This window comes from Chelonia mydas, chromosome 8 (assembly GCF_015237465.2).
Source record: "Chelonia mydas isolate rCheMyd1 chromosome 8, rCheMyd1.pri.v2, whole genome shotgun sequence".
Lineage (NCBI taxonomy): Eukaryota > Metazoa > Chordata > Testudines > Cheloniidae > Chelonia > Chelonia mydas.
In genome coordinates this window covers 34,747,984-34,773,325 of record NC_057854.1, presented here as the reverse complement: position 1 = coordinate 34,773,325, position 25,342 = coordinate 34,747,984, and the positions used below count along the sequence as shown (strand labels likewise).

General features: G+C 40.2%; 1 protein-coding gene across 8 annotated transcripts in view; it reads right to left on the bottom strand.

Annotated features, from left to right (window-relative positions):
• Positions 1 to 10,478: 10,478 nt before the first annotated feature.
• UBE2D2 (ubiquitin conjugating enzyme E2 D2) overlaps positions 10,479 to 25,342 on the bottom strand; it is a 45,461-nt gene continuing 30,597 nt past the window's right edge. For 4 of the 8 annotated variants that reach the window (XM_037906035.2, XM_043552771.1, XM_043552773.1 and 1 more), the window contains 2 exons: positions 14,307 to 14,400; positions 10,479 to 12,108 (listed from right to left, as the gene is read on the bottom strand). In XM_037906035.2, the coding sequence (XP_037761963.1) occupies positions 12,063 to 12,108; positions 14,307 to 14,400 (140 nt within the window). In that variant the 3' untranslated portion in view covers positions 10,479 to 12,062. Of the gene's footprint in view, positions 12,109 to 13,379; positions 13,527 to 14,306; positions 14,401 to 25,342 lie in introns of all 8 variants that reach the window. The other 4 variants (XR_006292649.1, XR_006292647.1, XR_006292648.1 and 1 more) reach the window with 2 other exon arrangements.

The following is a 25,342-nucleotide window of genomic DNA, read 5'->3' as shown; positions in this document are numbered from 1 at the left end:
TGAGGGGCAGTTGGGGTTGCCCCACCCTTTATGGCCTTGGCAAGAGGCACAAGAACAGTTGGGGTGCAGGCATAGGCCCAATGGACAGCGCCGGCCAAAAGACTCCGAACTCAGAGAGCAGTGGAATATGGATAAGCACACAGAGGAGGAAAACTTCCAAATGTAACTTGAATATAAACCACTATAATGCTATCTTCCTGCAGCTATAGACAGCTTGAAACAATAGTTCTGAGAGATGTAAACTTCCACCTCCCAGCACTGTGAACTCAAATCTAATCAGAGTATGGCTGGGGTGCTGCTGATTGTCTAAAGCTACATTCTGATTTGGCTGGCCGGGCCTTTTGAATGATGTCACGTCATGCACCAACTCACAGGAGTTTAAAGGTAGCACCTTGGACTCAAACATATAAATATTCCTACACTTATTCCCCACAATTCAGGATAACACTTTCACATGTGCTTAAATGCTACCCTGAATAGGGTTTCTTGAGTCAGGGGCATTATATTTAATGAGGGAGGGAGAGGAATGAGGCCACAGATTTTTAAAAAAGAAAATAAAATACTTCCCTCTGTATTAATGATTTAAACAATTAACCATTTAGCTGCTTCTGGTTTCCATGAGAGCACTTCTCATTTGATCATTAGCATTCACTAATTTTCTCCTCTTACAAAACTGGAGACACAAAGTAACACTGAAGGAACAAAGACTAAATCTTTCAGTTTTTAAGCAAGTGTGTTAACCGGATAGATTAATTTCCCATAAATGGCATTTGGAATTTCCATTGGCAGGAGCATGGAGCCAGTGACAGGGCATGGCTGGAAAAAACAAATATTCTCACTTGTAACATCTCAGGCAGCACCCAGTGAGGATGGAGCTGAAGCGGCAGGTGACAGGGCTGGAATAGTGAGCAGCTGGAAGAGGAAAACAGCTTTAAAATGATTACAAAATGCCAAGCTGCAACAGTATAGTCCTTGAGCCATTTCAAACTCCTTTGCTAGAGTTAAAGCCAAAACCTGGGAGCTGTTCACTGTTCCAAATTCAGGCTGAGATTTAGAAAGCAACTCAAGGGCTGTAGATATCCAATTTCCAGGCATCCAAACCCCTTTGGCAGCTTTGAAAAATCAGCCTGAACTCATAAGAGACAGTGAACTACGATTAGTTGCTGAAAAGGGTAGATGGGATTCTGTGGATACAGGGTGGTGGGATGGAGGGGGTCCAAATACAAGATATCTTAACAAAAGCAAGATTATAAAACAGAAAAGCACCAATATCTCCAAATTAGCAGAGAAAAATCTATAATTTTTCTCCAATGATTTTTCAGCATTTTATTAGGAACTACTTTTCCAGAGTGCAAGTATATTGTATATGTCGCATAAAATCCATTCAAATTTATACAATTAGTGAACCACCTAATGACATTATTGTAGGCTGTGCATAAATAGGCTCCTTCCGCTGTCTCTCTCTCTCTCTCAGCACACCAATGGCATTCAACCCCCTATCCCACTACTTCCACACTCAGAAGGGCCTTATGGCTCTATTTAGATAGCTCACCATTGTTATCTATTGCACAGCTGTTCATTTTAGTACCACCGGCCAGGGACCATCCTTACTCATTGCTGCTGGATACTGTGACAGATACTGGGGTGGGAAACTGGTTGCTGGAGTGGGGATGAGGACTTCTACACTCTTGTCTGAAAAAAGGAATCTTAAAGTCACCTCTGCCCTGAACTAGAAGGTGAGTGAACAAAGAGATGCATCCCCCCCTGAGAATCAAAAGTTTCAATTGATTCCCTGGGTACCAAAAAACCAGACCACCTTCTCAGGTGCCTTCTGCCATTGCAGGGGCCTCAGGCTCTGCTGCACTTTTTGTCCTCCCTGTTCTCTGTTTAGAGAATAATAGTTTAGTCTCTGGAGGGCTGAAATACTTTAGTCTAATTCTGGTTTGGGAGCTTGGTGTGAGGGGTGACTAGTTAGTGTTTGGTGGCCTTTGATCTACAGGAGGTCAGACTAGATGATCTGGTGGTCCCTTCTGCCTTAAAACTCCACATACAACTTTACTGTCCCCCACGCAGCTTCTCTCATTCCCAAACTTCCACAATACAATTGTACATTGTCTTTATAAAATTCTGCTACACTTACAAATTTTATGTACCAATGGCACTGTCCAGTTTCATGCTGGAGTCAATTACCTTGAGTTTGTTTTCCTAAATCTGCCACAAAATTTTTAATCTACTGCCACCAAGTGCAATGGGAGCCTGGGGCTCTGCAGCAGAAGCTGGGCTTATTTTGCCAAAGAGAACATGGGGCCTTAAGTATAACTTGTCAGCTAGCTGAATGACATCTAATAAAGTATGTTACTACTGATAAGGAACAACAAAGCCAGTTTAAAAGAAAAAGATACTGCAGCAAAAAGGAAGAGTTGGTCCAAATGCACGGAAATCTGAAAGCAGATCTTGACTTAAAAAAAAATTAAGACACTCCTAAAGCAGAGAACTTCACATCACAAAGAGCCTTGTCAGACATGGGTTGGGAACAGCCAATTAGGGTCCAGAACCAGAGCCCACTGAAATCAAAGGAAAGATTCTCATTAAGCACTGGATCAGATCCAACCAGGGAATTCCACATTACCCAACTTACCCATGGAATCCTTTCTTGACATAATGGGTCAATTGCCATTAGCACAGGTGCTGGAGATGCATTTCCCTTGGTAGGCATTGGATGGAGCTGCTCTGCAAGGCGTTCAGTGCAAGGACTCTGGACTTCACTCACTGCTTGCTCAGAGCTCATATTTGTCAGCCTTTCAGACACACTGCAAAGCCCCTCTCTTCTCTAGAGGATTTGGAGTGTTTGTGCTTGGGGCCAGGGGGTTGTTCCTTACATGCTTACCATCCACAGAGAGAGTTCTATTATGGGTGTTTTATAAAAGCCAATTGAACACCTATTATATGAAATGAGGTATTTGAATATCACAAGATTAACATAGGTGAAGGTTCCAAAGAGTCAGAATTTAAGGCCAGAAGGGATCAGATCATGTAGTCTGATTGACTGTATGTCACCGGCTATTAAAATTTCACTATTACCTACAGATCCTATTATCAGTATAGCTGTAGTCCTAACAGCCTTAGTGATGATCAGGACCCCTCTGGCTAAAGCATATCTTCCAGAAAGGCACCCAGTCTGGATTTGGCAACCGAACTCAAAAGGAGTCACATGTTTATAAATCAACAATGCTAGTAACTGATACTATGAAATTAAATAGCTACATTTATAGTCAACAGCTACCAGAACTTACTCGAGAAGTAGGACCACCATCTATGCTGTAAGCACCACCTTACCCTCGTAACCAGATTGACTCTCACCTGCCTGTGTACAGTTGAGCTCTGTTCATGCCACAGGTTTAGGTTGTAAAAACCACACAACACAATAGTGTCACCTGTGCTTGTGCATCTACACCAGATACTCTGTTCAACTTTGCGCACGCATCCTGGGAAAATCTAAGCTCTTTGGCTGAGGCACTGTAGGATGAAGAGTGCCTGCAGGCTAGTGGTGAGTGTACACAAAGTAGCACCAGTAGCATATCAGGTCACGCATTCTGGATGCCCTTCTTCATAGGCAGCTGGGTGGACGGGGGACCAGTCAATATGGTTATACAGGCCTATCTACACTGCAAATCAGTGAGACAACCTGTAAGATAAACAAGCTGCCCAGGAGGACAAAACTATGAGCTGCCATGATTACCCAGGCCCCTACGAAGTTATGTGCATGCTTTACTCACCTCCATAGTCCTGTTGACCTCAATGGGATGATTCAAATGCATAAAATAAAGCAGGTGCAGAACTCTTTGCAAGGTTGAGGCCTCAGAGTATTATCCACATTGCATGTTGCCACATTTAAAGCAGACCACAGCACTAGCAGCGCAAACACTTAAAAGCTGTAGTGTAGACAGGGTGTTAGACAATGATTCAAATGGGGGAATCCCCAAGCTATAGGAGCACTTTGATACAATATGATAAGCGCCATGTTAATGGAAATCCAACACCCTAGACCAGAGAGCTACTGTGGAATTTTCAAACAAAACCAACCTGTCTGGTTAGAGAGATCTCAGTTTTATTTATAACAAGCACCTCATACTCCTTTCTCTCTTGCCCAAGGGAACGAGCATTAATACTCTCCACAGCTATGAACAGAATTGCTTCAGACTATTTTCTCAAAATTACTGTACTCTAAAGAATCTGAGGCACACTGGACCCTTCTTACATGCTAATTTGCTTTCTGTGTTTAAAACAGAACAGACCATAGTATTGCAATTTCTCCTGGTTAGGCAACCTGTCAAACAAGGGCCTCTATTCCACTTCCCTGACCCTAGCTCACTTTTTTCCTGATTCCCCTCATCAGCCCAGCTGAATGCTGTACAGCTGAGAAAGCCCACAGCACCACACCCAATCCCCTAACAATGATCAGGCTGCTAACAATCTTGAATTAGTCTTGTGGGTCAGCTTTCAGCTGATTTCAGGGGCAGGAGTGCCTGTAACCATCTGGGCAGGACCCAGAGACCAAATATGCAGTTAAGAGGAGAAATTAACCATACAATGTCTTGTCAAATCAGAGAAAGGGGAAGAAAGGTGTATGCTAATGCCAAGGTATGGAGAATGTATCCTGAGTAAGTTCATTGGTGAACCTTTGTATTGCTCTCAGATGCAAAAATAGAGAAGTCACAGGAGATGCCCATTGATTGCCTAACGGGGCTGGAGTCCTCTGCCCGCTGCTCTCAAAAAAAAAAGAAAAAGAAAAAAAAAGAAAAATTCACTGCTCCTGGAGACTGACCTTTCCAGGACCCAGAGAGTCTCAAGGTATTTGAGTTTGGCCTCAGCTAACCTAAACAGACCTGTTTACTTAATGAAGTTCCTGCCTCATGCCCCAATGTCAACAGATTGGCCAACATAATAGTTGTCTATCTCCCCACAATGTCCAACTTTTAAGCAGTGATCCTTTAGGACAGGCACCACCAGTATGACGGCATGCAGCTGCAGGTTTGAGTGACAACCCTACACAGTGTGACATGCCTCGACCCTGACAGACCAGCACCTGGAGTAGTTCAAATCATGGTGAGAGCTTACTGAAGGTCATGTGGGGTTCAGCAGCACATGAATGAGATCCAAGTTCCTTTCTGGTCTGAATCCTAAGGACTAGTTTTCCCTCAATGCCTCAGATGGCTCCACACAACACTTAAATCCCATTCATGAAATGGACCCCAAGAAGCAGGTCTAAAAGGGAAACCATTATACCCCCTCACCAAAGAGGGGATGGACAACTAGTCTTGGTCTATCTTTTAGGTTAAATTGTTTCTCCAGACTTCACCTTCAATACAAAGGGGGAAAGCCTTTTAGCTGATGGCTCAGACATGTGGAGAGAGTTGCCTAGATGTGGCTCTTAATGGCCCAGCTACCCAATGGGAAACGCAGAGACCCTCTTTTCCCCCCAAGAGCAACTGTGACCATTGCCAGCTCTCTGAATGTTCTTGCAGCTGACAAGGCCAAATGGGAACAAAAATGATACAGGAAATTCAAGTGGCCCAGGGAGAACTAAAGACTTTTAGTTGGAGATTGCAAAACAGGGGTATGAAAGTAGGGATCCTTCTATGTAGATACAAAAAGATCACCTCTCCCAGCTTGATACTTCAGGTAGTGGCACAAAGTCTCATCTAAAGATTCCATTTGGAGAGACCCTGCAGATTTCATGGGGACTAAGTAGCACTGGAACACATCCTCAGGAATTTGTGATTCACTCATGGCTCCAATTTCCAGAAGATTAAAATGACAACTTTTTTCCCCCCACCACAGATTAAGGGATTTGAGACACCAGTGTTCTAGGGGTGGAGAGATGTGTGTGCCATGTAAATGAGTTCTATAAAGCAAACTTGACCCATTAAGAATGCCCACTGGCCCCAAAAGAAACAGATCTCCCCTGGGGCGGGCATGGACAGTCAAAAGGACACAGTCTAACTTAGGCAAGGGAGAGATGCTAAACTATCAGGCTACTGAATTATGTATTACACTCATGCCAAATCTCAGACTGAGGCCAATACATGACAAACTTCTTTGAGGAAGAATGGGAACCGTCGGGCAAGAACTCAAACTGTGGTTGGGGGCATCATGAGGTCTGCTATGGGCACCAGCGATGCCACAGATAGCTCTGTGCTCCTAGGCATGGGTTTACTGCAGCGAGCAGGCCTGTAAACATTGCCTTATGCTGAAAGGAGAAGGCAGCTATCAGCTCTGGCCTCCCTGCTGCTCACTGGAAAGGGGTGGTACTAGGGGGTGATGTTGCTCTCAGCTCCACCCCCTTTCCTTCCTGGGGGGAAGGAGAGCAGAGCTGGAGGGAAAGCCTATAGTAACTCCCCACAGCACAGGGAGCAGGCAGAAACTGGATTTACAGGCAGCTAGCTAGTGCTACTGCATTCAGCCCTGGAAGCACTGTTAGTCTTTGAAAGACATCCTAGATTGGGGGAGCAAGTGGAACAAGATTAGGACTGCTGGATATGGCAACACCACCAATGATGGATGAAAGGAAGGAAGGGGCTTGTGATTGGATATAAGTGAATGTAGAGAAGTGAATGGATTAAGTAGAAGAATCTAGTCAGACAGAAGGAATGAGAGACCAGTTTAAAAAAAGGAAAACACCAAAGTTAAGCAAAAGAAGCAGTCAAGCCACAGTAAATTTAATGTAATTATTTAATGGAGAGGCATTGCAAGACATTACAATCACACATGCAGATTTATGAACATACTCCCTGATTCAGAGGGGCAGTGACAATAGGGATTTCCCCCGTACTCTGTCTGTGGCTGCTGTTATTCATGCCCGGTTTGGCCTTTGCACCTCCAGAATGCTCAAGATTGTACTAAAATGGCAGGTTCTTTTAAAATTCCCCACAAGAATAACTTTAGATCCTTCAAAAAAAAAAAAAAAAAAAAGTCTTGCTCCTTCTTGTAGCTTTGACAGAAGTGGTCACCTGGAACAACTTCCATCTACAACCCCAACAGCAAAAAGTGCTCAGGACTCACAGAAGGGATGGAGGGGGAGAAGAATCAATTTTGGTTAAAAGTATTAAAGACAGGGGTAATGTAGGAGGTAGGGATCTATAGGCGAGGGAATTTAAGAGCTTCGGAGTAGCTAACCCGAGCAGGGGGTGGGGAGGGGGTTGGGGGCAGAAGAGAGAAGAGAGGCTTGTTATTCATTGTTTAAAAAGTTATGGAACTAGGATGTTACTGAAGATAAGTTGCCATCCTCTGCTAGAATAAGATGTCACTCACAGGCCTCTGCTAGCTGCAGTGTAATTACATTCACTATCAGCAGCAGCAAAGCTTGTGTAATGCCCTTCAAACTCTCTACAGCAAAGCGATATTTTGACAGATTCCTAACTGCTCTGAGCAAAGATGCACTGACTTTTCCACTGCACCTCTCACATGCCCAGGTGCCAGAGCAGGCAGCTAGTGCTGCTCCCACAAGTGCATGTGGGTGAAGTGCAACGGGACAAAGAGGCATATGATCTGTTCTCCACGTCATCAAAACGCCAGGTCAGCAGGGCATCACTGGAGCTGCTTAATTGCTCTAAACAGCAGGAACGTGGACTGGGATCACGAAGAGAAGGCAAGTAGAGCAGGACATATGTCTGTGACTGGCTGCTGCAGCCTGTATGGAAACCACTACTGCTTGGCCTGCAGTAGCAAGGGCGAGACCACCATTTGCTTAACACCTACTCTAATACAGTGGTGGATACACAGAAAGAACCCAGATGGACATTGACAAGGACATTTTATGGTACATTACTTGACTAGTGCAGACAATATTTTAATAGAAAGTCTCTAAACACACACTCAAACATGCAGCTTTAGAGTATTGGCCCAATTACTGAATAGTCTCAGTTGTAAGTGCCAGAGCAGATCATCCTTTAATTACTCTTTGGTAAGAAGCGCAGCAGTGTCCCACAATTTAGGAACAAATTGGAGGATATACCAGATACATTACCTGTGTTAAAAGTTTAGAACCTACCTAGAGACAATTTCATCCTGTTACATGCAAATCCCATCCTCTCAAGTTAAGTAACTAGGAAGATTTGAATAGATTTAGGCTAAAATTTGTAAGTTTATTTAGGCATTGCAACACAGAGCACAGCTACACCTGATTTAGAAGCCTACATCTCATTTTCAAAATATCTATATCCCACTGAAGTGCCTAAGCCCCTTTTTAAAATGACTGTAGACTCCTAAATCAGTTAAGTGTTGCAATGCTAAATGTAGCAGTGCCTAGATAACCAAAGCCCAGATTTTTAAAGGTATTAAATATAATCCTTTAAAAGCAAATCCCAGTGTGAAGAGGTTTAAGAATCAGGATTGTTTTAAGCTATCCCACCCCCAAAAACCCTAATGAAAAAACATCCAGATTCATTCCAAGACAAGTATTCCACATTGAAATTCAGACTAAATCATTATAACCATTTAATACAACAGACCGAGTGGAGTTCTTCTGTAAAGCGAGTTTTCACAATTCAACATCCAGAACTCTGTGATTTAGGTTTATCCAGAAGTGACAGAATAAAGCACCAATTTGACTGAATTTTCAGGAGCTACAATTATAGAATATAGCACATTGTTAAAGCTACAGGTAGAGAATTGGCAGATGATTTCATGAGGCTGCTGAAATTAAGATAGCTGGATGACGTTTTAGTGACAGTTCACCATCTGAAACCATTTATCTTTCATCTGGTTTACTGCAGTATATCCCAGTCTTCATAAAAACATGTAAGTGATTAGCTCAATCAGATATCTTTACAGCCAGAGTTTTCAAGAAGGCTCAGACACCCACAATATGGCCATTTTTTTTATATAAGTAAACATAATTAGCACCCAGCAAAATGGGAACTGTTAGATGCAGAGTGCTTCTGAAGGTACAGCCCTATAAGTCACAGTAGTATCAGTTAAAGTGAACTAGTTAACTGAAACTATAAAGTCAAGACAAGCTCTCTGTTAGCTGCTTGGTTGGGCAAACTGATGCAAAAGAACCCAGAAACAAAAGCTTCTTGCAACATGTAATGCTTCAGTATAAGTCTACTTTGTAGCCAGGGATGTGAATGCAAGCCCATGTAGACAGACATTATTGGTTATCTGTACTCCAATTTGCATCAAGCTAATTTAAGTGTACATCATGGAATGGGCTTTAGCACAGGCTGCACAAGCCTGCTTGCCTCCACAAGTACATGCGTAACTGTGCTGAAGCCCCATGCCATAGCATCCTCACTGCTATTTTTAAATGAGTTAGCTACAATACAACTAGCATGCACACATCTACACAAGGTGCTATTCACACCTGTGGTTGCATGAACTCAGGTCCCAATAGATTAAAAGCCTTCACTTCGCCTACAGAGGGTAGAAGTCACTTTACTACAAGCGACGATATCCATGTGTAAGCTCGAATTTTGCAGAAGATTGAACACCCCCGTGATTTTGCATTAGCTTAGATCTTATCTACTTTTACCTAGAACAGACTTCTGCCACCCTTTCTATCACAACTGACCATGCAAGAGCTTCATCCACAGCTTTGAAACAGGCTCCCTTTGTTTCTCCATCTCTTCTTATAACCCTCCTCTACCCTTGCCCCTCAATCGCTCCCCCATCACACACACTTTGGTCTTCATCAGTAATTTCATCCATGACCACAAAAAGGATTGATTTAGATTATATATTCCACTCTCTGGCACTTACAGCAGACTATGGAGACTTTATACAAGATACTCAAAACAGATATGCTATTAAAGGCAAGTAGTTGTTTAGTTATGCTTATCACTGAAGGTGGCAAGGAAGATCAAACATGGTATAGGAAGCTGTGCTGGTGACTTCACAGTACCCTGTGCTTTCCCCCAAGTGCCACAGTAGGGTACCAGCACAGTTCACACTGGAGCTTTTTTTTTTAAATTACTATTAAATATAAGGCCCCCAATTTGTAGGCCCCCATTATGGCTCATTTTTCTATGGCCGCAATATCATATGAACATAGGCAAATGCAATTATGCTCTTAGAGAATGCTTCAATAATGCAAGCCTTTCCCAAGTTCTTTTGTCCTTTCAGTGCAAGTTACTTCACATAAAATTGTACACCACTGTACTTTTTCCAAGAAGCAATCTATGTTCTTAGCACATCACCTGTTCAATATATGGCCATACATTCTATAGTTCTCTGCAAGTGAAACTCTGCTCTGTTTCAGAGCCATTTTAATCAGAATACTTTGCTTTTTCCCCCCATGCAATAACTATAAAAACCTCCAAGTGTAAACCGTAGCAGTTACCATGTGCCTGCTATCAAGACTCATTTGTATATGCAAGTTTTTCCTGTAGCCTGCTGCACAGAAAACTCCAGAGGCTGCTAACATTTACATGCAGATGTGCATAACCAAGGACATTGAGAGATGAGACAACTGGAACAAATTTAGACCAAACGCAGTGGACATTTATTCCTCATTTGTGCAAGTGCGTAAAGATGCATTTGAAAATGGATGGGACAGACCCCTGTGGCTGGAGACTATAGCCTCTCCTTCATTTTGATGGCTTGGTTTACAATTATACTAAAGGAGATAAAATTGCAGACTCACCTACTTCACATGAATGTTGCTGGCAAATACACTTGTTTACAAAGTAAAATTTCAAACTACATTTTCACTAAATTCAAGTGAAGACTTTGTTCAAATAAAAGACACATACAAGTACAATTTAAAACCATATGAACATTTGCAAATGTTTAGTGCAAAGTAAGCATGTAAAAGCTACATTTTATGAAAGTTTGTGCTGATGTGTGATCATTTTTACCCTTTTACATCCATTACTTTTAGTTACATAAGGTTTCACTTACCTACATATGCATTGTGTTAAGTCCCATGCAAGTGGGAATAATACCATTAGGTTTTGTAAAATGTTGCTCAGATCTTCATTAAGTAAACTGCTTTTTTGGTTTAACAGTCAAGTTGCTGGCACACTACATCTCTGGAGTTCATGTAAGTGCTTTAACCTTACGTTGGTCTTGTTCAGGCAAATAGCCTTTTCTGATGCAAACTGAATTGCTCCATGATTCTGAAATGCAACTGTTTGTGAATGCAGACATTTAAGGACAAGCCACCATTAATTTTAGCCTGTAACAAACTGGTTTTAAAATTAAAAGCCTATTCACACAAAGTTATATGTAATGACTGTAGTAATCAGTTTATTACACAGATTAATCATTCTTGAACGTACAAGCCCCAGGGGAGCAGTTGGGTCTTTAAATATACACGAGTTTTCTGTCAAATGAATTTTTACCCTTACATCCAGAAAGACCTAAGCAGTTAAAAAAACTTAAGAAAAATAAGAGCTATTAGCTATGTATTAACTGAGAAACCACATACAAACCAAAAAAGTATGAGGGAGGGGAGAGAAGAGTTGAAATAAATCAACATCACTTGATGCACTAATAGCTCCAATCCATTTAAATGTTGACCATTTAAACTTAGACCTTAAATACAGGATGTGGGTACAGGTTAATCTTGTTGGTCGTAATTTTTACCTAAGATGTAGATCCTTCAGAATAAAATGAATACAGAAACAGCTTTGAGTTCTTCACCTTGGTTTTCCATAACTGTTATGAGTTTAAAAGGATTCCATTTAAAAAAATCCTCCCACAAGTCAGTGAACTGTCTCCAGAAAAAACGATGAAACCCACCACTCCTCCCCCCTCATTTTATTACCCAATTTAAATCATTAAGGAATGCTTTTAGGCTCACAACTAAGTTATGACTGAAGAACTGGCTTTTCACACACACACTTCTTTGCTAGGAGTCAATGTTGGTACGGGAAATACAGTATTTCTATTTTGTTGTTCCAAGTATGTACAACACGCAGCACTGCTGTATCAGGTAAACATGTGCACAGGGGAAGATGAGGCGTGGGCTCATAGAAAGCAGTCAAATGGAAATCAAAAGGACTTTCTCTTTCAGAGTTCCCCTATCTTTATTTGTAGAGGTTATCCAATAATTTCTTTAATTACATCGCATACTTCTGAGTCCATTCCCGAGCTATTCTGTTGTACCTGTATATATAAAAAGAGGATTTGCTTAACATATATCATCCACTCAAATGCAAGAGCTATTTTTAACTCCAGTGGAATGTTCTACACATGCCTTTAAGCGAAGTTCTCTTCAGCAACATCAGAGCTTTCAGTCAGGTAATTTGAAGAGCAAAATAAAGTTTCATGCAAATAAGTGACACAACTTAACCCTTTATCAGGGCAGAAAGAGTAATCTTTGCTGTGTTTATAATTATTTCAGCAAGCAGCAGCAAAACAAAGTCTTTGGGGCAGAATTACATAAAAGATCTAGTGTTTTGACAGGAAGACTTAAATTTACATGTTTTCTAACCATTATCTTTGGGCAACAGTATGTTATTGTTGTAAATTTTATCTTCATAATAGTCTGAAAGCTCAGTATGATGCAATAACTACTTTGCAATGTTTTGCTTCTGCTTTCTCTCCAACCATCGTCAGTTGTAAGGAAAAAGTAATAACAGTTTCCCATAGATGCTGAGCTGCAAGATATTGCCAGATTCAAAATAGTGTTACAGAATTTGTTTATTTTGCCTCCAGCTATTATGGTTGACTAATTTGACAGAGCAAAAGAGGGACGAAACCTGGGCCATGACAACTTTCAACTTCTAAGGAGCAACCTGCTCCTTACAGACCCAATCCTACAGTTTTTTTGCACCCAGTGCACCCACTGGGGTCAGGAATTATGTACACAGGACATTTTGGATAGAGTCTTCAGTAAAAACTGCAATACCATCATGTTCAATGCACTACTAATATTTGGGACATCTCAATTCCACCTGTCACAAAAAAAGTGAGATATTTCTTTTGCAAACACTTCACTCTGGAGAGTACATTCTATTAGCTAGAGGACACTTGGCCGCCTTATAATACAGAATTCCAACTGCATCTTTGTTCCAATAAAGCTATTTAGTCAACTTAACCCAAGAATGGTTCTTTGCAACATAACAGGTTTTAGTTAGACAACCCACTATATTAACTTCAACATTGTTTAAACTGTTCAAAAGCCAAGTTCAAATGTGTTGATAGCACAAGACTAATATATTTTCATACTCCTTCCCAGAATATATGAACAGAACGGAATATATAAACTCAGTGGATTTGTCACTTTTACAGTTGTACCTCTTGCCGAACTGCTGAATACTAATCACGCAGCTTTGACGGCAGACAAGAATCACTGACTTTGCCCAGTATCTGCTTCTGAATTACCAAACATATTATCCAGAAATTTGCTTAATTTCACCTCCCTCCCTACTCACAGGTTGCTGAAGTGCTGTCTTGACTTCATTAGATGGTCGTGTAAGGGAACTGCTGATCAGTTCTGGAGTGGGAACAGCTCAAGGTGGGGAATTAGTTTACAATCATCATCATCAAGCAATTGCTCAGACAAGAAGTTCCCTTTTAAACTGAAGCAGTTTGAGTTACATTAATGCAATTTTTTTTTTTTAATTTTTGCAATTTGCTCCTTAAAAGCTTTTAAGTCTTCCCCACATCTCTCTACCACTCTTATCCTTCCCTTGCACCCTAAGTGTGCTGTCAATGAAGCTGAATCAGAGGTATTGGTTACCTCCGTGTTCATGCCCCACCATCTAGAACATTAGTGCTTCCTGTAATAGTGTTTAGCTTGTTCCTTCTGCCAACTATATAGAATTGAAGCACAGACAGTGAAGGGCTTTTGAAGTGTGTAACTCAAACTGATGCTGCAAAATCTGTATAAAATATGGTTCTTGGTACAGCTTACATTTGTGAGATTTTCACAGGTTTATCAGGGTATCAATCATGAAGGTAAACCTGTAGTTAAAGCAACTAAACAGATATAGATTTGCTTATGGGCTGAGAATTTAGTACATGGTTTTGTTTTGTTTTTTTGGTGGGGTGGGGGGGGTTATGGCTTACTTAGAAGTCCCTCAATACAGACGAACTGGAAATACAGATTTCCCTGTAGCAATGTCATTAGGTACTACTATATTAAGACTAGTGTCAGTGTGCACTGTATCTACAGTGCCTCTTCTAAGCAATATCCTTAGAAGACCAAGGTTTCCAACTGATCAAGACTACTTTAACAAATTCAGAGATTAGTTTTTTGTAAAGTAATCCCATTTTCTTTTACCTCTGGCTCTGAGTACAGATTCTGCTGTTTTCATATTAACTGAAGCATTTAACAGGTTTTTGGCTTCCATACTCACTTTTCTCTATCTGTTTTGTAGATCCGTGCAATCTCAGGCACTAAAGGATCATCTGGATTGGGATCACACAACAGAGAACAGATGGACAAAAGTACTAGAGAGAAAAAAAGACACTGCATTAGAATTTAAGTGCTGCTGAAAACACCTGTAGAAAGTAAACCTACTTGGTTGCTATTTTAACCCTTGATGTCTGGAGTCAAGATGTGACCACCACAACAAAACAGACATGAACACTAACGAATAGTAAATTCCAGAAAATTTAGCCAAATTACTTTATATACTAAAGTAATTACCATTTCACACCTAAACTAAGGCTTTGAAAGACCATAACATTGTTATTTTGAGTACACCAGGCCAGTATGGAGACAGCTGGACAGAACTGTTCAATTATAAGTTGGAATCACCTTTAAAAAGGTGTCATGCAATTAAAAAAAATTGCAAATATTATGTATAAAATTGCCAGAAAGGTCTTAAGACAAGATTTAAAACAAGAAAAACCACACCACTTAATAGAAATTTAGGTCCTGATTTGCCTGGAAGATAACTGGAGAACTAATGTTATGACATAGTCAAAGAGTGAAAGAGCAACCGAGAAGGGGATGAGATTTTAAGACCAACTGTTCACAACTTCATTTTAATGTTTCAATATTCTTTGTCCATATTGCTACTCATTTAAACTTAAGATTAGACAACTGAGGCCATGTCTAGAACAGGAAGAGCCATCATATTTGCCAACGTTTTAAACAATTTTAAAACACTGCTCTGCATCAAGTGTAAACAAGGAAAGTCATATTTAGAATGTAGCACAACCTTCCCTGTTTGAACTAAGTGCAAAGTCGTACTTAAAGCCATTTGCTAAAACTTTCGCTAAGTATTTTTTAATATGACTAATCTTCCAAGACTAGACATAGCCTGAGACATCCAATAGACCCTCCAGCAAAGCCAGGAAAGAACAGAGTTGACATTCTGATATTTCTGAGGTTTAAAAACAAGCAGGAAAAAAAAAAATCTTGAACTTATTAATACAGAGGAACAATATTAAGCAAGTTTTTAAAAATACACATCTTTACATCTTGCTATGACCTTGTCCATCTTATCCTTTGATGCTGCCACAGTAGTATAGACAAGGGCTCCCCGTCTCCCAGATGTCCCATAATTCCTACCACCAGCTCAGCTCCATTCATGGTAGCAACAGAATGAGTCTTAGTATACACAAGGCCTGCCCTGGGCAAGTTTAGACACATGACATTAGCAGTGCTGGAAAATCTTAAACTTTGTATCTACACTAGCAGCTTGGAGTGCAAAACGAAATTAAGTATTTGTCTAATCATACTATTTGATGTTTGCTCCATGATGGTTTTGGAAACTCCTTGTAGAAGATCCTTTTTTACAAGACAGCACATACTGTTGTCCCATACGCTGAGTGCAAGAGTAGGATGGATTTCTCACATTCTTCTTAGCATGACAAATTAAAGATGAACTTCAGAGCTAGAGTGAAAAAAGAAGTGATCCCAGGTATTTGGGCCAGGTGCTTTCACTAGCAAAGTTGTATTGGGTGGGGATGAGAAAACAAGAGGTGATCACAGATGCTTGAGTTAATGCAGTTTTCACTGTATTATGGTAGACTCTTTACTAGTGGAGTATATTAATGTCAAACTATAATCCCAGGTTTCTAGAACTATTTTAGAAAAGAACAAATTTATTGATTGGTATAAAATTCAGGTTCTGTATTGGATAAATTCCTGCAGATGTGGGGTCTCTGAAAAGGTCAACCTATTTCTTGTTCTGGGTTAGATTAGTACCTCTTTTCCTCTAGCACCATGTTACCAGTCTACTAAAGGTCACTCTTCAGCCATTTCTGGGTTATAATACCTGTGATATTCCCACATATTAGTTGAATTTTCATTGGACACACTATGTTCAGGAAACAAAATCCTTAAAGTAGTTGTCAGTGAGAAAAAGTATGACAAAACAGTATTCTGCATTAACAGAATTTCTGCACCCTCATCAGTATCTGTACATGCAATTTTAAAAACCTTTAAAAGTTCAGGAATAATCACTGTTTCAGACTAGTGGTCCCAATGGTCCAATATCCTGACAGGCCAGTCAGTACCCGATGTTTTGGAGGAAGGTCCAAGAAATCCCGTAGCAGGCAGTTATGGAATAGGAAAAATACTTCCCATACAAGCAGACTAATACATGACAGAGGTTGGCTTGACATGACATGGTTTATCCTTTCCAAAAAAACTAATATCCTTATTACTGTAAGATCTGGGTGTTATGCATAGAACATCCAGTCGTTTCAGAATTCTGCTAAACTCAATACCTTGTAGTTCCATAGGCTAAATGTACATTATGTGAAAGAGTATTTCCTTTTATCAGTTTTTCAATTTCATTCAACGTTCCCTTATTCTGCTGTTATAAGATGGTGAAAAGCAGTGCCAGTTCCATCTTCTCTATGCCATTGTTCTGAATATCAAGCCCTTTATTCACCTCCTTTCTGAAGTAGTTTGTCTTTTCAATCTCTTCACATGAAGTTTCTGCTTGGCTGTAGTCACTCACTGCCTCAACTTATTCCACTTCCCCAGACCCCCCCCCCCCTTTCTTTTTTAAAGTGTGACCTGAATAGAACGCAATATTCCAGGTGAGGTAATCTCATTGATTTATATAGTAGCTTTATTTTCAGTTTTCAGAGTAGCAGCCGTTTTAGTTTGTATTTGCAAAAAGAAAAGGTGCCACAAGTACTCCTTTTCTTTTTATTTTCAGTGTTGTCCATCCCTTTCCCCTAAGGATTTTAATATTACCTTTTAATCCTTGCAACAGCAGATGTTTGATTTCAGCTGTCCACAATGGGGAGAGGGATAGCTCAGTGGTTTGAGCATTGGCCTGCTAAACCCAGGGTTATGAGTTCAATCCTTGAGGGGGCCATTTAGGGATCTGGGGCAAAAATTGGGGATTGGTCTTGCTTTGAGCAGGGGGTTGGACTAGATGACCTCCTGAGGTCCCTTCCAACCCTGATATTCTATGATCTTCAGATTTCCCCCCAAATACCTAAGTTGTCAGACAATTTAGAACCCAGCAAGGTTCATGAACAGGTTTTTCCCATTTTGCACCACTGTGCATTTGTTAAGACTTTCATCTGCCATTATGCAGCCCATTCACATCAGTTGGTTAGGTCGGTCTTTGACAAAGACATTTGAAGGTTTTCTCCCTTATTCTTTGTCTTGATTTTGTAGATCATTCATTACTACAGACACTGGTCTTTGTATAGAACCTTAGGACACCACTGTTAACTTTCTGTTGGTCTTAATCCAAATATAGCCTCTAGGCCTTTTAAAGAAAAAGGCAAACCTACACATCTGCCATGCTCCAATCCTTCAGCAGAGTAGCTGTTTTAATGAGGTCATTTGGTTTGCTAGCACTCAGGCACTGCCATTCTTAAGTGCTTTCAGAACTCTTGGATATAGACAAACCTGGTGACTTGTGCTTTAATCAAGTTGGTGCAGGCACTTCAGTTCTTGACAGCACCTCAATACCCGAGATGAGCAGATCTCTCTGAAACTGCAGTGGTAAGGTTCCCAACCCTCCAGGATTGTCCTGGAGTCTCCAGAAATTAAAGATTAATCTTTAATTAAAGATTATGACATGTGATGAAACCTCCAGGAATACATTCAGCCAAAATTGGCAACCCTACTCGGTGGTGAACGCTGATGCAAACAAGTCATTTGGCTTCCCTACCATATCCTTATTGTTCAACTGTTCCGTTTAATCTCTGGTGATCCAGGATACCTCCTAGTTCTCCTGTAAACTTCCTGCTGCTGGTATATTCTTGTTAGCTCATGTAAAAAAGCCTATTTGCTCTCCATAATCCATTTTAGCTTTCTTAATTTCTTTCCTAGGTGTTTTGCCTACTGAAGTTAAGTGTTCTTCTCTTCACTAGGCTTGGCTTTCATTTTCTGAAAGATAACAGTTTTGCTCAAGTAACCTCTTGAACATAGCTATTTATCCATATTTGTTTACTATGTGGCTTTCCACTTCCCTTTCTTCTTTTTGTTAAGTGTAGGCATCCTTTGTGACACTTATGGTTCATTTAAGAAATCTCCATATCAGTTTCAAGGATGAGGGTTTTGTCTACTTTTTGTTTGGAGGGAATTTAACTTTAATCCCCCTCACTCCCCTTCTAAAGTTTAGCATGCTAGTTTCTGTCATTTTCTTCACTGAAGAGGAACTTAATTATGCTGCAATCATTATTACCTAGTGCCCAACTATAGTTACTTCCTGAACCAATTATTGTGTATTACTTTGGACTAAGAAGCAGCTTCTCCTCATACTCTGGAGCTAGCTGTCCTAAAAAAATCATTTAAGGTGTCACAACATGCTTCTCTACACCACATCCAATGTGACCAGCTTATATACAAGTAGTGATGTCCTCCATTACTACCATTTTAGATTGCTGCCTATTTAATCTCAGTATTGTGCACTCACTTTTTTCTGATTAGAAGGTTAGCAGTGTAACCTTAACTAAATTTGTATTCTAACAGCTTTGAATTTCTATCTATAAAAGTCATCTGGTCTTTCCGCTCAGAATCTCTCACTAGATTTTATGGAGTCTTTAGATATAGTACTACTCCTCATCGTTACAGCCTTATCTGTCCAGTTTAGTTTATGGCCAGGTGTTAATGTACCCCAGAATGTTAGGTAGTGTTGAAATATGGTAGGATACCAATTTCAAGATCCTCTTCCATTGCCAGGCATTCTAGTTCACCTGGACTTTTTACTGTTGCCATGAAAGTTAAGACTAAAGAGGCGAAAGACTCTTCTCCCTCTCAAGTTGAGAAACTTAAGAGATATGCTTCCTATGTACTTAGTCATTCTATTTACAATTTCATAGTTTACTTTACTGTTGAAATAGAATCCAGCTCAGTTTTATCATCTCTGCAGTGCTGTCTTGCATATCAACCACAGAATTTAGGCTGACTGCAATTTAAGTAATAATGAGAATCCAATTCCTTTTATCCTGTGTATATCTCAGATTGTGTTTTCAGGTAGGCGCAAATTTGATACGGAAATCCATTACAGAAATATGAACTTCGCAGTACTTATTTAGGACTACTTTTAAGAGCAGAACTGCACCTTCAAGTAGTTGATGAAATTGGGATAAGATTCTTGGCTCCAGCAAGATCCCACTGCACCATTCTAGGAGCAGAGAGGACTTGTAGCCTAACTGGCCAGTTGAGGATTCCTTGAGCATGGGAAGTCCCCAGGAGCGATAAGTGCTTGGGGTGCCTCAGCAACCTGGCTCGCAGACTTCTCTCTTGGGGCTGTTGGCAGCTTTGAGACCATGCACTCCGGAAGCCAAAATGGCCCCTGGGTCTGGGGTAGGCATACATAAAGTGACCTCCTCCCTCCACCCTTCCAGTTCTGCCTCAAGCACAGCTGTACCAGAGCTAATAATCAAGCCATGCAGTACCTGAGTTAAAAATACAGAGGAGTAAAGCTTCAAATGGATTTTATGTTGGGCCCTAGCTCTCATCTCCCTTCACAAAAAGCCCAGTCAACTCTTATCTACATCCCCTGTCCTGTTACAATTTGAGTTTGGGTATCTATAGTTAGGATACTCAATATGCTAAAAAATAGGCTGTGCTATTTACTAAGTCATGAATGTAATTTAAGCAGAGCTTTCAGCCTGACATCATGGGCATATCATCTCCTCCATTCCACCACTGAAGCCATCACAGGTTCTTAAAGACTGTATTTTCCAGCTTGTCTTCCTACTCTGCAAGTCAGAGTTCAATGCCTGTTCAAGTTTTCAAGGCTCATGCACTAAGGAGACTAACTTTTGTAAGAGATAGGCTTAAGGGACATAACTTTTACTCCTAGAAGATACTACATGTCCCAACTGTCATGCCACAAATACAGGACATAGTGCCCAAAAAATGGGGTGATTATCTAGGTGCCTTTATTTTCCTTAGCTCATCTTGTTTATGCCTCCAATTTTTAAGCTACACTGTAATCAATAGGCTCTTTTTGTTTTAAAAAAGTGAGAATGGAGAATACTGTCCTCATTCTCTGAAGTCTAAAACAATGGTTCAGGTTCATTCAGAAAGATAATGGGCTCCTATTAGACCATCTTCACTATATACTGGACATAGCTTGTCATTGTCTTAGCCTATTATACACCCATCAGTTAAAGTATTCTTGATGCACCTGGCAGAATTCAGTTCAATATAAATAATTATTTCTTTTTAAGCAAGACCAACTTGAGCACAGCAAAGAATCTGAGTGTTAAAAATTGCAGTTTCTTAATTTGAGGGAATAAGCTCAATTGAGGACAACTTAATTTCCTGACTTGAAACTTTCAAGAGTTATAAATTGGAATGTAGTCTACTTTGCTATTTTAAAAAAAAAAAAAAACACATAGGGGAAGAATATAGTAGGCTCAACCTACTATATCTGAATCCAGATATTTTAGCCAAGCTTACTTAAAGCAAGCTACCATTAAGTAAGTTCTCATGTATAGGGACGGTACACAAAACAAGTCTAATGATATTTTACTGTAGTTTTCATAAGGAAAAAGAAGAGGCAAGAACCAGTAGCTCCAAAATCCGGCTGGATGATGTTACAGTCACTAGGGAAGAGGAAAAACGGAGATTCAAAACAACCTTCCACAAGCCTAGCAAGCACCAAATTTGAGTCTGAAAATATTCAGGCTTTCAAACTTAGGTTTACAAATTTAACCTTTTCAGGAACAATTTCATGAGGAGATTAACAAGAGGCCATCTGAACAGGAATATGACAAAATGAAATTACTGTCAATTAGGGTTGTATTTCTGCACAGTGATGACGAATAAAATGAAACCCAGATGGATACGATTCAGGGTAAATTCTTTAAGCTCAGAGTCAAAGTGCTTCCATTCAGAGTGCAGGAAATACTTTGTTATGAAGGTCCTATTTCTTGGCCATGATGACCTGTTCAAGAAAGAGAATCCTCCAGCACCATAGCTATCTATGGTGATGGGGGACTTCAACTACTCAGACATCTGTTGGGAAAACAACACAGCAGGGCACAGATTATCCAACAAGTTCTTGGAATGTATTGGAGACTTTTTTTTATTTCAGAAGGTGGAGAAAGCTACTGGGGAGATGCTGTTCTAGATTTGATTTTGACAAACAGAGAGGAACTGGTTGAGAATTTGAAAGTGGAAGGCAGCTTGGGTGAAAGTGATCATGAAATGGTAGAGTTCATGATTCTAAGGAATGGTAGAAGGGAGAACAGCAAAATAAAGACCATGGATTTCAAGAAGGCAGACTTTAGCAAACCCAGGATGTTGGTAGGTAAGATCCCATGGGAAGCAAGTCCTAAGGGGAAAAACAATTGACAGTTTTTCAAAGACATTTTTAAGGGCACAAGAGCAATCTATCCCACTGCGTAGGAAAGATAGGAAGTATGGCAAGAGATCACCCTGGCTTAAACCAGGAGATCTTCAATGATCTAAAAATCAAAAGAGTGTTCTACAAAAAGTGGAAACTAGGTCAAATTACAAAGGATGAGCATAAACAAATAACACAAGTATGCAGGGACAAAATTAGAAAGGCCAAAGCATAAAACGAGATCAAACTTACTAGAGATAAAGGATAACAAGAAAATATTCTACAAATACATTAGAAGCAAGAGGAAAATCAAGGACAGGGTAGGCCCTTTACTCAATGAGGAGGGGAAAAACAATAACAGAAAATATGGAAATGGCAGAGGTGCTTAATGACTTCGTTTCGGTTTTCACCAAGAAGGCTGGTGGAGATTGGATGTCTAACAGTGAATGCCAGTGAAAATGAGGTAGGACCATAGGCTAAAATAGGGAAAGAACAAGTTAAAGATTACTTAGATGATCTTCAAGTCACCAGGGCCTGATGAAATGCATCCTAGAATACTCAAGGAGCTGGCTGAGGAGATATCTGAGCCATTAGTGATTATCTTTGGGAAAAAAAAAGTCTTGGAATACAGGACAGATTCCAGAAGATTGGAAAAGGGCAAATATACTGCTAATCTATAAAAAGGGAAACAAGGACAACCCAGGGAATTACAGACCAGTCAGTTTAACTTCTGTACCTGGAAAGATAATGGAGCAAATAATTAAGCAATCAATTTGAAAACATCTAGAAAATAGTAAGGTGATAAGTAACAGTCAGCATGGATTTGTCAAGAACAAATCACATCAAATCAACCTGATAGCTTTCTTTGACAGGGTAACAAGCTTTGTGAATAGGGGGGACGTGGTATATCTGGACTTCAGTAAAGCTTCTGATACTGTCTCACATGACAGTCTCATAAACAAACTAGGGAAATGCAACCTAGATGGAGCTACTATAAGGTGGGTGCAAAACTGGTTGGAAAACTGTTCCCAGAGAGTAATCAGTGCTTTACAGTTATGCTGGAAGGGCATAATGAGTGGGGTCCTGCAGGGATCAGTTCTGCATCTGGTTCTGTTCAATATCTTCATCAATGATTTAGATAATGGCATAGAGAGTACACTTATAACATTTGCAGGCGATAACAAGCTGAGAGGCGTTGCAAGGATAGGATTAAAATTCAGAATGATCTGGACAAACTGGTCTGAAGTAAACAGGATGAAATTCAATAAGGACAAATGCAAAGTACTCCATTTAGGAAGGAACAATCAGTTGCACACATACAAAACAGGAAATGACTGCCTAGAAAGGAGTACTGTGGAAAGAGATCTAGGGTCATAGTGGACCACAAGTTAAATATGAGTCAACAGCGTAATGCTGTTGCAAAAAAAGCGAACATCATTCTAAGATGTATTAGCAGGTATTAGTATTTACATGTCTTGTTGTAAACAAGACATGAGAAGTAATTCTTCCACTCTACTCCACGCTGATAAGGCCTCAACTGGAGTATTGTGTCTAGTTCTGGGCGCCACATTTCAGGAAAAATGGACAAATTGGAGAACGTCCAGAGAAGAATGACAAAAATGATTAAAGGTCTAGAAAACAATGACCTCTGAGGGAAGATTGAAAAAAAAAAAAAAAAGGGGGGGGGGGTTGTTTAGCCTGGAAAGGAGAAGACCGAGAGGGGACATGATAACAGTTTTCTAGTATATAAAAGGTTTTTATAAAGAGGAGGGAGAAGAACTGTTCTGAACCTCAGAGGACAGGACAAGAAGCAATGGGCTTAAATTGCAGCAAGGGAGTTTAGTTTGGACATGCTCCTTCTCCCTCATTTAACATACAGCAGAACTTCAGCGTTACTAACACTCAGGAATGGAGGCTGTTCATAACTCTGAACAAAACATTAAGATTATTCTTTCAAAAGTTTACAACTGAACATTGACGATACAGCTTTGAAACTTTACAGAAGAAAAATGCTGCTTTTAAACATTTTAATTTAAATGAAACAAGCACAGAAACTGTTTCCTTACCTTGTCTAGTTTTAAACCCCCTCCCCCTTTTTTTGTAGTTTACATTTAACACAGGACTGCAGTATTTGCTCTTTGTTGTTTGTCTGTTGCCTGATTGCATTCTTCCGGTTCTAAATGAAGTGTGTGATTGATCTGTCAGTTTGTAACTCTCGTGTTCAGAACTCTGAGGTTCTACTGTAACAGTTTAAAAACTAATGAGTCTCAAATTGTCTAAAGGAATTTTAAAGCTGCCATCACCCATCCTATTAAAGCCTTTTTCCTGCTGCTGTCCACTAGACAGACTGGAAATAAGTTTCCCCAATACAGAGAAGTATGGTGATAAAGTAGCAGAGCACTATTACATTCATCAGCTCTTCTCAGGACAAGCTATTTTTATTCTGCCTACACTGAATTACACTTGCCTGCTATTGACAGTAACTTAAAACCATCCAAGTCCTCTTGAATCTGGCTATGGTCTCACCATTTGTTCCACCCCCAATATCAGTTATAAGCTTACAGATTCCATTCCCACATCCCAGCCAAATGGTTGCATGATATGACAGCCTCCCTTGCAATTAGATTTTTAGCTATATTTCCAAACCCTCCTACACCCAGTTAAGATACATTTGTGCTATTCTGGCCATGTCCAAGTTACATTCGGAAAGTGAACAGGTTTACTGACCATGTCATGAATTAAGAGGACTTGCAAACAAAGATAACAATCCTGGAATCAGAGTCTTGGAATTTGAGGGGAATAGGTTTTTTATGGTTGCTGGCATACTATGCTCATTTGTCTAAGGTGAGTATCCAGCCTCTTGCGTGTGTGTCCATCAAGCCCCCAGTTAGACTATTGTAATACACTCTACGTGGGGCTAAAAGACAACATACAAGCTCCAGTTCATACAATGCAGCAGCAGTTTTTTCCACTTCAGAGAAGAGCTGCTAAGATTATCTTACAAGTGCTCCATGCTCCCCACCTCCCACAGAGGCCTCCCAAAAGTTTCTGGATATAATTAAAAAACTTGATCCTATTCTTGAGGGCCTCAGTGGGCTCTGAATTTCAATGTCAGACCATCATGACATTCATTCCCTACTGGGACAGCTGCACCCACTGCAAATGCTGTAGCAATAAGGGTACAAGGGTGAAAGTTTCAGGAGCTAGGTAGAGACAGCGTTTTCCTGAAGGCCCTCAACTTCATGGAGCTCTAGTTGAGAGCCTTAGCTAAATGTTGTAACAGAATGATGCAAAAAACCTCATGAATTCATGTTACTGATAACTCAAGCCAAAGGAAAAAGTGAACAAAATCTTGGATTATTACTGAAATTCTGTTATAGGTGGGGCAGATAGTAATGCCTACAGTAAAGGTTGCCCAGCACTTTCAGTATCAGAAATGGAAAATAGGGTCTTAACTCTGTTAAACCAGCCATTTAGGGTGAAGTTCTTCATGACAGGTATCTGCCTCAAAAGCTGAATTTATTTTCAGTGAGATCTCCAGCTAACAGTTCAGCTATTTATGAGAATGAGATTAGGGGAAAGTTTTGCCTGTGCTTAAAAACATTACAACTACCTCACTGAGAAGTGCCAGTGCCGCCGTACTGAAATCTGGCAAGGGACCACAG